At 40.6% G+C, this 13,511-nt stretch overlaps 1 protein-coding gene across 1 annotated transcript; it reads left to right on the top strand.

Moving 5' to 3' along the window:
• The first annotated feature begins 2,614 nt into the window (after nucleotides 1-2,614).
• On the top strand, nucleotides 2,615-13,111 carry LOC117772194 (KN motif and ankyrin repeat domain-containing protein 1-like). Its single transcript, XM_034603169.1, is given in 13 exon segments — nucleotides 2,615-2,651; nucleotides 3,527-3,808; nucleotides 3,811-6,036; nucleotides 6,395-6,494; nucleotides 7,209-7,353; nucleotides 7,568-7,636; nucleotides 8,843-8,968; nucleotides 8,970-9,068; nucleotides 10,767-10,910; nucleotides 11,744-11,867; nucleotides 11,870-11,945; nucleotides 12,134-12,233; nucleotides 12,318-13,111. Coding segments are annotated over 13 exon segments (3,591 nt in total). The 3' UTR covers nucleotides 12,381-13,111.
• Nucleotides 13,112-13,511: the final 400 nt, after the last annotated feature.

Raw genomic sequence — 13,511 nt, 5'->3', positions numbered from 1 at the left:
GAACCTAAGTTTAAACTTGTAGGTGATCATTTATATAAGAGTAAAAATATGGAACACCACTAAATGTGGGACATATGATCATGATGTTTGTGTTACGAGTAATGGTAATTCAATGTTTTTACCAGATAAGGATGAGCCTTGATGATGACAGCATTTTGAAATTGCATTATAACAATCTAAAGAAGTTAGCATTGCCTGATTGTGAAGGTCTCGGGTTTTTGTTCAGACCCAAAACAGGAAGCCCATAATGTGTGGAAATAAATTCAAACACGCAAAGTAAAAGTTCAAACTAAAACAACGACAAGAGGTAAAAGGAAACAAACAAGCAACACAGGGAGCAAAAACTGAGACACAATGAAAAAAACAAGAGACAAACCAGCAAAACTGACGTGCAAGGAAATCCAGGAGCATAAAGGAGGCAAGACACCAGAACTCAGGTGTGACACATCGATTCAGGTGCAGACAATCAAGAAGGGGGGAAACCAGACAAAGATAGGAAGTAAAGGAAAAGAAGCTTCAAAGTAAAACAGCAAATAATAAACTCAAAATGCAAACGAAGATATAAATACAAATATAGAAAAGAGAAATTTTATTTACATGTGAGAGCGATTCTTTGCTTCGTTGTATCTTACAAGTTAAATCATAATCAGGCGAATTCTTAAAACTCCCACAAAGTAATTTCAGCTTATGACCCTTTTAGATAAAACAGCGCCTACTTGTGGAACTCTGTTATAGTAGCATTTGTTTATCAGTTACTACCAGGTTTTTGTTTTACTTTAATCATATTTTGAATTTTAGAAGGAAGTGTTGAAAACAAAATCTTGCCACTTATCTGTATTTATACAATTCATTTAGTCTTAATTAAGAACAACAGCCCCAGACCTGCATCACAATGGGATTCTCCTGATGATGACGACCTGACATATTTAGCTAACGTTGAGCTGACCAACATAAAGAGTATTTTCCAGGATCTTTATTGCTCAGTGAAAAACAGCCAGTACGGACTGGTAACAGCCTCTGGGCCAAATCCAGTAATCCAACAATGTTTATTCCGACTGATCAAAGGTTATGTTTTTCCTTACATGCAATTAGTTAAAAAATATATGTTACATTTCTTAATAATCTTATATAGATGATAACCAAGTTCATGTAAATCCTATCTTATCCCAGGCTATTGGTAGATGCAGAGAAATAAAAGACGCAAACTGTATTCTGTTATGTGCTATTCTAACTGGGGCATTAGAGGGAACACATGCAATGGCCCCCAGGGGTCAGTCTGCTGTCACTACTGTGCAAGTTAGTGACAGAATGATTGAATGAGGATATGTGAGTTGCTTTTTGAATAGGTTTTTTATATTTTCATGCTCGTCTTTCTAACCCATTCAAATGGTTTCTGTTTGTTCCACATTTTTTTTATTTAAATGTCACTGTAACGTTAATCTGACAGCAGCAGAAATACACTACACGGGTCACTGTGGCTGACTCTAAAGACAGTTTGCTGATGTCATGGCCACTTGTTCACACAGAATCTAGATGAGTGTCAGAGTGGGGGCTGGGTTATGTCTGATTTTAATGCACAATGAGAATTTATTTTATATACAATAAATGTTTACATACATATAAGCACATAAAACTTACACTTAATGTTACATAGTGGGCAGAATATACGGTAGGTATATACACCTCTAACATATTATTAATGATCAGTGTGTAACTTTTATTTTATAGCCTACATATCAAAATTATGTTACTCATAATTGAAAAGCATGACATTGCTTAGCATTGCTTACCATAGTATACCATAACATAGCATAGAATATGATAGCATGTCATAACATAGCATGAAATAACATAACATGACATAACATATCATAACACAACATGACATAGCATAGCATAGCATAGCATAGCATAGCATAGCATAACACAGCATAACACAGCATACCATAGCATAGCATGAAATAACATAGCATATTATAGCATAGCATAGCATATTATAGCATAACATAACATAACATAACATAACATAACATCAAATAAAATAACATAACATAACATAACATAACATAACATAACATTACATAAAATAACATAACATTACATTACATTCTGTAACTGAGGCTTTGTTAGGGTTTGTTCACAAGTGCTGAATAAGACTGAACTGGAGCCTATGTGCATTATTTGCGAGATAAAACCTCTGCATGCTGAAAACAGAAGGTGCTTACTGATGAGAAAGTGATATGGCAATGCAATGATGTGAGTCACTGTTGTGCGCTGATGCTTATAGGCTTTTGCCCGCTGTGACTTTTGCAGAATTAACCATAAGATCTAATGGCCTGGTATAGCATTTCCTTTGTGTAAGCACTGCAAGGTTAGTATATAGACTGCTGAACCTGGACCGAGAGAGAGAGAGAGAGAGAGAGAGAGAGAGAGAGAGAGAGAGAGAGAGAGAGAGAGAGAGAGAGAGAGCTTTTCTATGTAAGGTATCATCATACCTTACATAGAAAAGCTAATAATCAAGATGGGAAGCATTTACGTTTTATTTCCATATCTGTTCAGTTAACTGGATGTACAGGGGTTGCTCTTTAATTGGCTCCTTTTGAAACGTATATTCATGGATCAAGGCCGTTACATCTTGAGAACTGTGTCAGGTAACTACAATGTCTACTATTACAATAACTTAATTTCTGAAATTGGTAATCATTTTAACATAAATTGTACATTTTGTGTTGTGTGATTCACAAAATGTATTTAGTCTCTTATTCAGTGATTGAAATGTAAATTAAAACTTAACATTGCCAAGAAGGGAGTGCCTCCATCAACTTATATTGTTTGACTCCAGCCATACGAGTACAGTTATACCTGTTTATGAATTACAATATTTATTGTGTCAAGTGTTTCATAAATGTGTAAGATCTACTCTTACTTTTTGTTTATTCACTGGCGGAAATACTTGGAAGATGGTCTGTGGTTGAAAAAACCTGCCAAGAGTATGGCTGGGCATTTAGAGGGAGAGTTGCAAAGTAATTATAGAGTGGGTTCAGTCTATGTAGAGACATACCATTTGCAGAGAAGTGACTACTGAAAACAGACTGTCTACACGATTGGAAAGTCCTCCTCCGTCCCTCCTCTTCTTGTTGGACAGAGAGAAAGAGATTGTAGTCAGAAAACGAATTTCGAGGTGACAGACGAAAAAGACTTTAGACTCAAATAGATGGCTCATTGATGAGCGTGTAACACTGAGGTAAGGGAAAAAAACTGTAATGATATCAAGTATATAGCATGGCATGGTTGCAGTTATTATGAAGAGTTAAAATGCTTGAAATGATCAATATAAATAGTGTTGTGAATTTGATGTCTAATTTATAGTTTAAAATTTCGTAAAGGTAATGATAACTTGTGTTTTTATTACATGCATTCAGAGAGGACATTTGGAGACATTTCCACAAAGCGTGTATTTAGATTTTCTTCTCTCTAGCCCTGTGTTTGGACTATTTTTAAAAATAATTTATCACTATTCTAATAGGTCAAAGCACTGAAGAGTGTGTTCCTAACTACTTTGGGATTGATTACATTCATCAGTCGGACGTGGGAAACCTCAAGTTTGTGGACAGTTTCCAAAACTGCACCATCATTAAGCGGCTAAGCCTTAAGAGGCGGCCCAGAGCGGCTGTCAATAATGCAGAAAAAACGCAGAGTGGTGTTTCATCCAGTCAGGGGTATTCTGAAGAATCCTTCACATCATCAAGCACAGATAATACAAGACAATTGGGTTTGTCTGCCACAACGAGAGGTCGACCACCACTTCCTCTCCACATGGTTCCTCCTTGGACAATAAGCTGACAAGGAATGAGGGACTAGAAAAGTCTCAAATACTTACTGAGTCAAAGCCTCAACCTACTGTAAGATCTCTAAAAAGACCTATTATGGAGACCCACAAGCATCTGGAGCAGGAGGTGACCAGCCAGCCTCCACCTCAGCCTCCACCTCAGCCCCAACCTCGGCGACGACTGGCCAGCTTTGGAGGGGTAAGCTCCCCTGGTTCACTCTCCCCCTTCACTGGCCTAGTGGCATATAATCAGAACAACAGTGGAAACAAGTCTACTGGCACAGGGAGTGATGTGAATGTTCACCTTAGCTCATCTCTTGGCACCAGAGGCAGCACAGGGAGCCTGAAATTTAGCCCACAGAGCTCTGGTAGAACAACTCCAGTTCCGAGTCCCGGCTCCATGCACCTGCAGCTTGTCCGTGACCAGATGGTGGTAGCTCTGCAGAGGCTGAAGGAATTGGAAGAGCAGGTGAAAATCATCCCTATCCTCCAGGTAAAAATATCAGTCCTTCAGGAGGAAAAGAGGCAACTCGTCTCTCAGCTCAAGAACCAGAGTGACAATGAGGACATGAACGATGGGATCTGGAGGAGAGCTGATAGCATGGAAAGGTCTGATATTGAGAACAAGGTGCATACAGAAGAGGGACACACAGTGCAGAGTGACCCAACCAACCTAAGTGAATTCAGGAAGCTGACTAAAGAGATGCAGGCACTGGAAAGAAGCCTCAAGGGTGGAAATGTGCAAGCTAGGCTAGGACAAGGCCATACCTCTGCTCATGAAAAGACAGACCTAGTTGGAATTGATGAAGACGTCACGTTGCCTAAACCTTTAAAAGAAAACAAATGTGTGTACACAAATCAGGTAGAGACTAGATCCATTGCAACAGAGGTGTCTGAAGTTAATCTTGGAATTTACAGTGTAAGGGAAGCAGAGCTTGATGCCCAACAACTATTAATTGGTGCCCTGAAGGAGAGAATTTCTTACTTGGAAGCAGAGTTGAAAGAATCAGCCCTCCAGACAGAGATGAGTCGGCTGAAACTGGAGCTTCAGGCGGCAGGAGCTAGGAGCAGAGCTGACAAAGCATGTCTTGCAAAGCCATCCACTGTGAGCACAGGCATCGAAGCGAGGCCTCACACCACAAGCCAGGGAGTGGGTAATCACACAGAGGTACGGGACACCAGCACGGGGGAGGCAACAGAGGTAAAGAGTGTGGGGGTATCATGTTGTGGACCGGAGCTGAGGAATGTTTGCACAGGACCAGATGTACCCATGAGCCACTGGGAGGTCAGAGAGCGAGTTGAGACCAAAGAAAAGGGCGTAGGGATTCAGGTTTTAACAAACACACAGGGAGTTTTGACGGAGATTAAGATGTGTGATGCAGAAACCAACACAGAGAAACCAATGGAGATTGTGGGGTTAAAGGAAGGAAAGACTCAGTATCGTTCAGTGGCTAGTGGGGACTGTTCTGTTGATGTGATCATCTGTGAACCAAAGGAACTGGTTTCTGAAGGTATGGCCACAGATCCAATCAGAAGAGCTGAACTGGGAATCATGGCATCACCGCTGACAGCTTCACAGCGTACCAACACTGTATCCAGCTCAGTGTCTCGCTTTACCAACACCAGACATACCTTCAGCACAGACTCCAGCACTAATACTCTCCTCAGTACCCAAGACAAGCACACCAACACCACTCCGACTCTTACAAGGGCTGTGTCTGTAGGGAACCGGGTCACAGACATCAAGTGCACCCCAGAGACCCGTACCATTGGTGTCGGAACTGCAAATCTGGTAGGAAATGCTCTCAAAATGACCAGAGACACTGGTGTTGGGTTCACAAACATTAATGAGAATTTCCTGGTAGGACTGAAAACCCGAAATATGGCCTCTGGACCATCTCATCTGCCTGACCCTATGAAGACAAGAAGTATCGGTGTAGGAGAGGGGAGGATACAGGATTTTTCAGCTTCACGCAGTACACCTGCCCAGAGTTTCCAGCAATCTGCGCAGTCCCAGTGGGACCCTGAGCTTAACCACTACATAGAAAAGATGCAGAAGCTCCTCGGGGAGCATGGGAACCTGCTCACAGAGGACTGTTCAAAGCAGTACAGTGGTCGAGGAAATGACAGCTCCAGGTGGTCCGGCAACAACAAAGCTGCAGCACAAGGAGAAACAGAAGTCCATCATTTAGATTCTCAGCCACCAGGTAACCCTGCAGGGATTTGCTTCTAAAGATACCCTGTGGAGTTTTCTTATGAACAAACACTTGTGTTGTATCTCACCAAAAATCATTGTGTGTATCCTGAAGAAATGTCTTCCCTCATACACCAATAGCATGAAACCAATGTACATCAGTCATCTTGCTTAACACTAACCCAAATTAGAAAATCTTTGTGCTTGCAAATACAATAGAAACACACTCTTTAAAATAAAGCTCCATAGCACCAAACAGTTGTCAAAAACTCCACTTGGTACCTTTGATGCTTGATTATTCTTATGTAAGATGCTGTAACGTCATATTGGTACTCTTGAAAAATGTTACCAACGTCCTCTTTCCTCCACAGTCAGCAGAGAGTACCAGTCTCCATCTCAACTTTCAGTCCACTCTTCTAAATGTGAAAAAACCATCCAGAAACCTGCCAACAGAGCGGTACTGAGTCTGAGGTGAAAGAATGATACAGCTGTTGGAGCAACAGTCATCCTCGGCCCTGCAAGGTAAACACGTGTGTGTGGCAATGTGATATGATAATCTTCATTAGAAATACAGTCAACATTCGGAGGATACAAAACTCCCCTGCAAAACTTTAGTTTATGTTAAAATATTCATTTTCCAGACCACTCCTGAGGCCCAGTTTATACTTGTGTTAGGTTGAAAGGAAGTGGCTGCCTTTGGCTTGGCAGGTTTGACTTCTGAGGGATACACTTGCAATGTTTGGAATGATATCTGGTTTGGGAAGGCAGTCACTCCACATAGCAGTTTGTGGCTGGGAGTCTAAAATTGAATGGGTTTGTAGGAGGAACTGGTGTCAGGAAACGTTCTCCTTAAATCTTTATATCTGTTGTATATGTATGCGTATGTGTATGTGTGCATTTAATAAAACAAACTGCAGGAGTTAGGAGTTGTCTATGTTAAGCTTCAGATGCAGTGGTTTCATCATTATTTTAGGACATGTCAGCTAACCCTGGCGTGCAGCGGCCTGTGATAAAGAAACAGAATGGGAGAACCAGGCTGTAGCAGTAACAGGAGGAGCATGAAGTTCTATGAGGGTGACAACAGGGTTAGTATCTGACGTCTAAACTAATATTTTACTGCTTAACACTTGGATGTGATACAATAGATATTTTCTCTGTGTATTAACTCTTGCTTTTTGCCCTTAGATTGGACCCCATGTCGTCTTACGAGCTCCCGGTCAGTGAGAAGGGAAACTCCGAGGAAGGGGACAAGAGAGGAAACAAAAAGTTAAGGGAACCCTTTCAAGGTGCAACCCAAGCAAGAAAGGGCAAAGGAGGCTCCAACAAGGGGGTGAAAGCGTCAAGGTCGCTCACACAACAGAGGTAATGTCAGAGTCTTTAAAGCCAAAGCCTCTCAGTTGAATAAGATTCCTGCTTTAAAAAAGCCTCAATGCATCTTAATATTTTACTGTGTGAGTGTAACATTGGGTTGTCTTCTCTCGTGGGAAACTGACACTGTGTAATATGTGGCATTTTATTTATTTTAGGTGCAAGTTAAGTGAAAGATTTTTTCTGCTTGTCAAGCCTTAAAGATGCACCTGAGTGATGCCACAGCTTTACCCAGCAGGGAATTGGTATGTTTTGTTCTCTATATTCAGAGTGAGAGGTATTGATATTGATGTGTGTGTGTGTGTGTGTGTGTGTGTGTGTGTGTTTGTGTGTGTGTGTGTTAGTGTGTGTGTGTATGTGTTTGTGTACGTGTGTGTGTTTGTGTGTGTGTGTGTGTGTGTGTGTGTGTGTGTGTGTGGCCGGGGGGGGGGGTTCCTGTACTTATATCTTTGTGAGGACCATTTTAAGCATAGACCCTACAAAACTCACCTTTTTAAATCTGCTTTTAATCTATGATCTATTTATGTATTATAATTGTTTTTAATGTAAAATTACTGTCTTTTAACTGCTATAATGATACATTATTGTTATTGTTTTTAGCGTCACTGTTTTTACCACGTTAAGTGCCTTCGAGTACCTTTTTAAAAGCGCTATACAAATTATTATTATTATTTATTACAGAATGAGGACATTTTGACCTGTCTTCACTTTTTCAATGGGCTGTTTGAGGGTTAAGGTTTGGTTTTAGAGTTATAATTAGGTAAGAGTTAGGGTAAGGTTTAGGGTTAGGCATTTAGTTTGGATAGTTAATGTTAGGGTAAGTGGCTAAGGAATGTATTATGTCAATGAGTGTCTTCACGAAGATAGAAGTACAAACATTTGTGTGTGTGTGTGTGTGTGTGTTTACCACATTTAATGGTATGTAACAGATTGAGCGTGCGTGGGGAGATGCCGGGACAGGGTGTGTTCAAGTTCTGTCATTCAGAAAGAAAGGAGTTCGGCATTGGAAACAAATAGCACAGGAATGTGTGGCATTTTGCTTGAACTTAGAAACAATGATATTTCACAGTGAAAGAGACGCCTCACTTTCATATTCAGCTACAGGAAGTTCAACAGTCAAGATAAATCCTATGATGTAACTTGAAATGGAAAACACTCAACATGTTACAAAGTTTTTGCCAGTGGAAGGAAAAACAGATTCTTAAGCCTCTTCCTTTATGATGTTGTTTGTAGATTTTCCCAAAGGGAGTTTATAGCGTTACAGTTATTTGTTTCTTTACGACGCTCTTCGTCTGTGTTCTGTCGCTCTCATCCCTGTAAAAGATATTCCCATCGATTCAAAGTCGAAATTGCTCCACACACTGTGAGTTATGGCTGCATCTTGCAAGGCATTTATGAGGATGCATGAAAAAGTATACCCATATTTGAGTTTTTTATTCTGTCCCTTGCAGCATAACTGCCTACAAACGCTCCAGCAGGAGTGGTTCTCTGCGTCCAGCCACAAGTCGGCTGCTCCCGATGCTGTGGCAGACTACTTGTCAGCGTTCCGGGTCATTTCGCCTGCGGTATTGCAGTACACTTGCTAATATGGTCGACGGCAATGGAAACACAGCTCTGCACTACAGCGTGTCTCACTCCAACTTTGGGCATTGTCAAGAGACTGCTGATGCAGGTACGGTTGCAACTCGGGTCATCGTGTATTCTAACAAAGTTCCTTACTTTTTAGTTTTTTGTCTGTCGCTCCTCGCTGTGAGAATTTATTCTGTTTCTCCACAGTTTTCTCTCTTTGCATAACCAAAGAAGGGTTAAGAGAAACTTATCTGCGTGGTATGCATTTTAGAAACTTGAAACAACTACTGTGCTTTTGAGTAAAGTACTGGATGATGATTCCACAGCAGAGAAAGAAGCAAGGATACACAGGTTATATGAATAAGCATCCTGGTTCAGCATTACTATGCTTCTCAATAGCACTTCGAGGCAGATAGGCCAACAAGAGTTACTCTGTGGATCATGAGGTCAAACTAAACTTCCAAGGACAATATGAAAGCAGTAGAGTATAATGCACTACATACAATTAAACGGTAACTGAATAACTATTGCTCAAATGAAACCCTGGCCTCGTATAACAGCAGAGTGAATAGAACGAGTTTATTGACGTTTGCGAAACCAACCAAGTGAGATGTTTTCTTTTTCTATCAAAAGGGTTTAAAAGGAACCACATGCTTTGTGGTCTTGCTCATGAAGCAGCTCTTAAAATTCTTTATCGATCCCCATACGTCCCAGACAGCTGCGGGCAGCGCATGTTTCCGCACTATTCACATTGATGAATCATCATGGAGTGTTTGAACATTTCTCCAGTGGAGTATAAGGGGACAGAAGTTCAGAGAGCAGTGATTATGAAGAATGGGGAAATATCGTCTCTGTCGTTTGTCTAAAGCGTTGCTACTGCTTGAGGGGGTTTTTCTCTCTGTGGATCGACTGAGGACAGGTGAAATATAACATAAAATCAAAAATAAACAAAGAACATATTCAAATACTGTATCAAGAATGTATTTTTTTATTTCAGTAACTGTCTGTCTAACTGTCTATGTCTGAGGATAAGAAAAAAAAGAGAACCCTGAAGGTTTGAAGTGTGATGCTTCTGATTATGCACTGAGAGTGTGTGTTGTTAGCAATTATGTGAAACTCAAGCACTCTCGAAATACATGCTTTTTGAGAACTGTTAATTGCACAGCGGGAATGAAAGCTCAGTTATTTATGGAGCTATGGGACACCAGGGATGATGGGTAATATACACCACTCGGCATGTTTTTGTTTAAGCAGGGGCGTTGCAACAGGGTAGGCAAAAGTGAGCACTTGCCTGGGCCCCCAAGCTGAGAGGGGCCCCTGAGATCAGCTGATTATGTTAGTCCACGGCAATGACAATTTTATGAGCACTCCCCTTCAATTCTGTGATAGGCTATGTACAGAGGATTGCACTGACGCCAGGATTGCACTGAGGTTTGGTTAAAGACTTGAGTGAGCGGTTCGGTTTGGTGGAATGTTGGGAACCTGAGGCCTCCAGCTCCCGCTCCTGTTGAAGGGAGTCTTCTGGTGCCTCAGCAAAACTTACATAGTGCTGCTTTAAAGCGTCTAGAGTGCTTCCATGGTTTCTATGTCTGCGTGTACGCCTCATTTATGTGTGACCTTTAATGTAGATCCATTCTATTTTTAAAAAGAAAACGGTCATTTCTCACCAGGGGTTTTCACCATAGTAAAACTCAGAACAGTCAGTGTCGCTGGATATGAGCCACACAAATGATATCATTCCTTCAAATCCTCTCCTTCCCTCTCTTGTGTTGTCCGCTGGGACCAACTGGGCACCATCCCCCACAGAGGGTGTGCAACGTGAATCAGCAGAACAAAGCCGGCTACACGCCCATCATGCTGGCGGCGCTCGCAGCTGTGGAGACTGCGGAGGACATGAGGGTTGTGGAGCAGCTCTTCACAAAGGGAGACGTCAACGCCAGGGCCAGCCAGGTGAGTCAGTCTGTCCTCAGGTGGTGGATGTGACTTCCCGTTTGCACTTTTGTTTTACCGAAATGATGTCTACCAAACTTGTTGCTGATTCCTTCTTACTATAAGAGGAGGTTTGTTTCTTTTGGATTATTACATGTGTATGTCAGATCTGTGAATGTCAGCTATGGGGTTATATCTCTGTTCCTGCATGAGAAAAAAGACGTAAGGGAAAACACAGTAAAAAACTTTTTCCTCATTACTTTTTTACTATTTTACTGATTTTACTACTTTCTTGTGAATTTCAATTTTTGAATGCTTGTGTATGTATGTATATATGCATGTATAAAATATGTATATATGTCCCATCACCCCCTGTGTCACATTCTGTCTTGATGTGTCTCACCTATTATGTCCAGTATGTCTGTTATTTCTATTCTCACGTAATAGAAAAATCAATCTTGCAGCCATTAAGTGTGGTTATCGAAAGTTTTTTTTTGTTTATTTGTACATTTCTGTGAATACATTAGCATATTGTGACACTAGTTATGGACCTGTACAAGTTCTTTTACAGGTCCATAACTTTCTAATAATTCCTTTAGAAGTTATTTGTATAATTTTCTTTATCTGACAAACGATTTACAAAAAGCTCCTAATCATTCACTCATTAATAATTTATTTTTCATCATGTATATATGCTTGCCTATATAGTAGAAACTTCTCAGCTCGCCTGATCCACTGACAAGAGACCTGAGGTCACACAGACAATTAATTAGAATTTGAAATGTTGGAGATGTGTCGACTCAGCATCATTAACCTTTGCGTGCTGCGTTTGACCCCTGCCGTCTGCCGTCCAGGCCGGTCAGACAGCTCTCATGCTGGCTGTGAGCCACGGCAGAATGGGCGTGGTGCAGGCCCTCCTGGCACAGGGGGCGGAGGTCAATCTCCAGGATGACGAGGGCTCCACCGCGCTGATGTGGTGCGAGGCGAGCATGGCCACGCTGACATCGTGAAACTCCTGCTGGCCCAGGCAGACTGCGACGCCACCCTGACCGACGGTTGTATGTGACTCACTGCCACAACTCACTCTGAATTACAAACACAGACAGTAAACATTTTGATAAAGAATTTAAAGTATGTCAGGAAAAACAGAGAAGCTTCATTAAATATAAAAATATGCACTTGTCCCCTGCAAATGTACAATAAACTGGAAAACCTCTTGTAATTTGTATGATTTTATGTTTTCAGGATGAAAGCACAGCCCTGTCCATCGCACTGGACGCCGGACACCATGACATTGCAGTGCTGCTTTATGCTCATGCCAACTTCTCCAGAGGACAGACGGGGGTATGTGGCATTTTCACAGCACTTAAACTAAGTGGGCTATATATTCAGTTGCTGAACTTTTTACTGTGTGTTGTGTCTTAACAGGCCGCCGCCTCATCACAGTGGAAAGTCTCTCTCCTCCCCTGGTGGCAGACATCATTTGAATAATGCGATGGCTCAAATTCAGATTCTTCATGAGAGTCACATTCATGAGGCGATTCAGAATCAGAGCTCTCACAACAAACGTGAGGATTTTAACAGTGTCAGTTTTAACCTCTGTCAGACAGATTCTTTAACATCGTAATTTACCAGTTGACAGGATACTAGTCGTTCTCCAGGGTCCGGTATTCCATAGCATTTGAAAAATGTGGCTTAGTGTTATTATATTACAAATCCGCAGCAGCTAATATATGCATAGCAGAGTATATTGGTTTGTATTAATAATATATAACATTCAATGTTTGAACCTGCAGTTATTTTGTTATATGCGTTACTTCAAATGTATTCTTTATTCGTTGTAATTCACACTTTTTTTTGGCAAATAGTATTTATATTTCAAATATTTTAAGATACTTAAGATACAATAAATTGATTTGAAAAAATAGCTACATAGTAAGTAAAGGAACTCTGTATGTCCATATTTTTATTGTAATGGAATAGATTTATTTGTATCTATCAACTAATGCCTTGCTATTTCTGTACTGTGTTAATAGAAGATTCATGATGCATTATGAATAATTTAAACATGTGAAACTTTGATATTTTTTCCAATCAAAAACGTCATGTTATTACTTGCGACTGCAGCAGGAACTTTTGATGAAATTCATGCAATACATTGTTGATTATGTGCAAAGATTATTTCAGCACATTGGGAAATATTTCTCATTTGCTTTCTCACCAAATGAAAACGAAATGCCAACTTGAGATCTTACCTGGCGGCTGCAGCTTCATATTTAACGAACAGATGTGAGAGAGCTATTAATCTTTTTTTCTTACTCAGGAAGGGACTGGAAAAAGCATATTGAAATAATAAGTAAAAAGTTGAACTCCTCCTTCAAATGGCGTTGACATTAAAATGCTGTTTTGATGAAAGCTGGACAGCGGAACTTCTTCTCGTCTGTGAATGACGCGTCTTCTCATCACCTGACTGTAACTTTTCTTTCCATTTGAATTAAATTTTTATTTGTAAACTTAAAATCCTGTGCAGTAGTTCATGACTTATGAATTAACAGTATTTATCTATTAAGATAATAAAATGTTTACACATGACTCACCAAAGGCGTAATTAAGGGTTTGAAC

This window comes from Hippoglossus hippoglossus, chromosome 12 (assembly GCF_009819705.1).
Source record: "Hippoglossus hippoglossus isolate fHipHip1 chromosome 12, fHipHip1.pri, whole genome shotgun sequence".
In the NCBI taxonomy this organism is placed as follows: Eukaryota; Metazoa; Chordata; class Actinopteri; order Pleuronectiformes; family Pleuronectidae; genus Hippoglossus; species Hippoglossus hippoglossus.
This window is presented reverse-complemented; position numbering and strand designations above follow the sequence as displayed.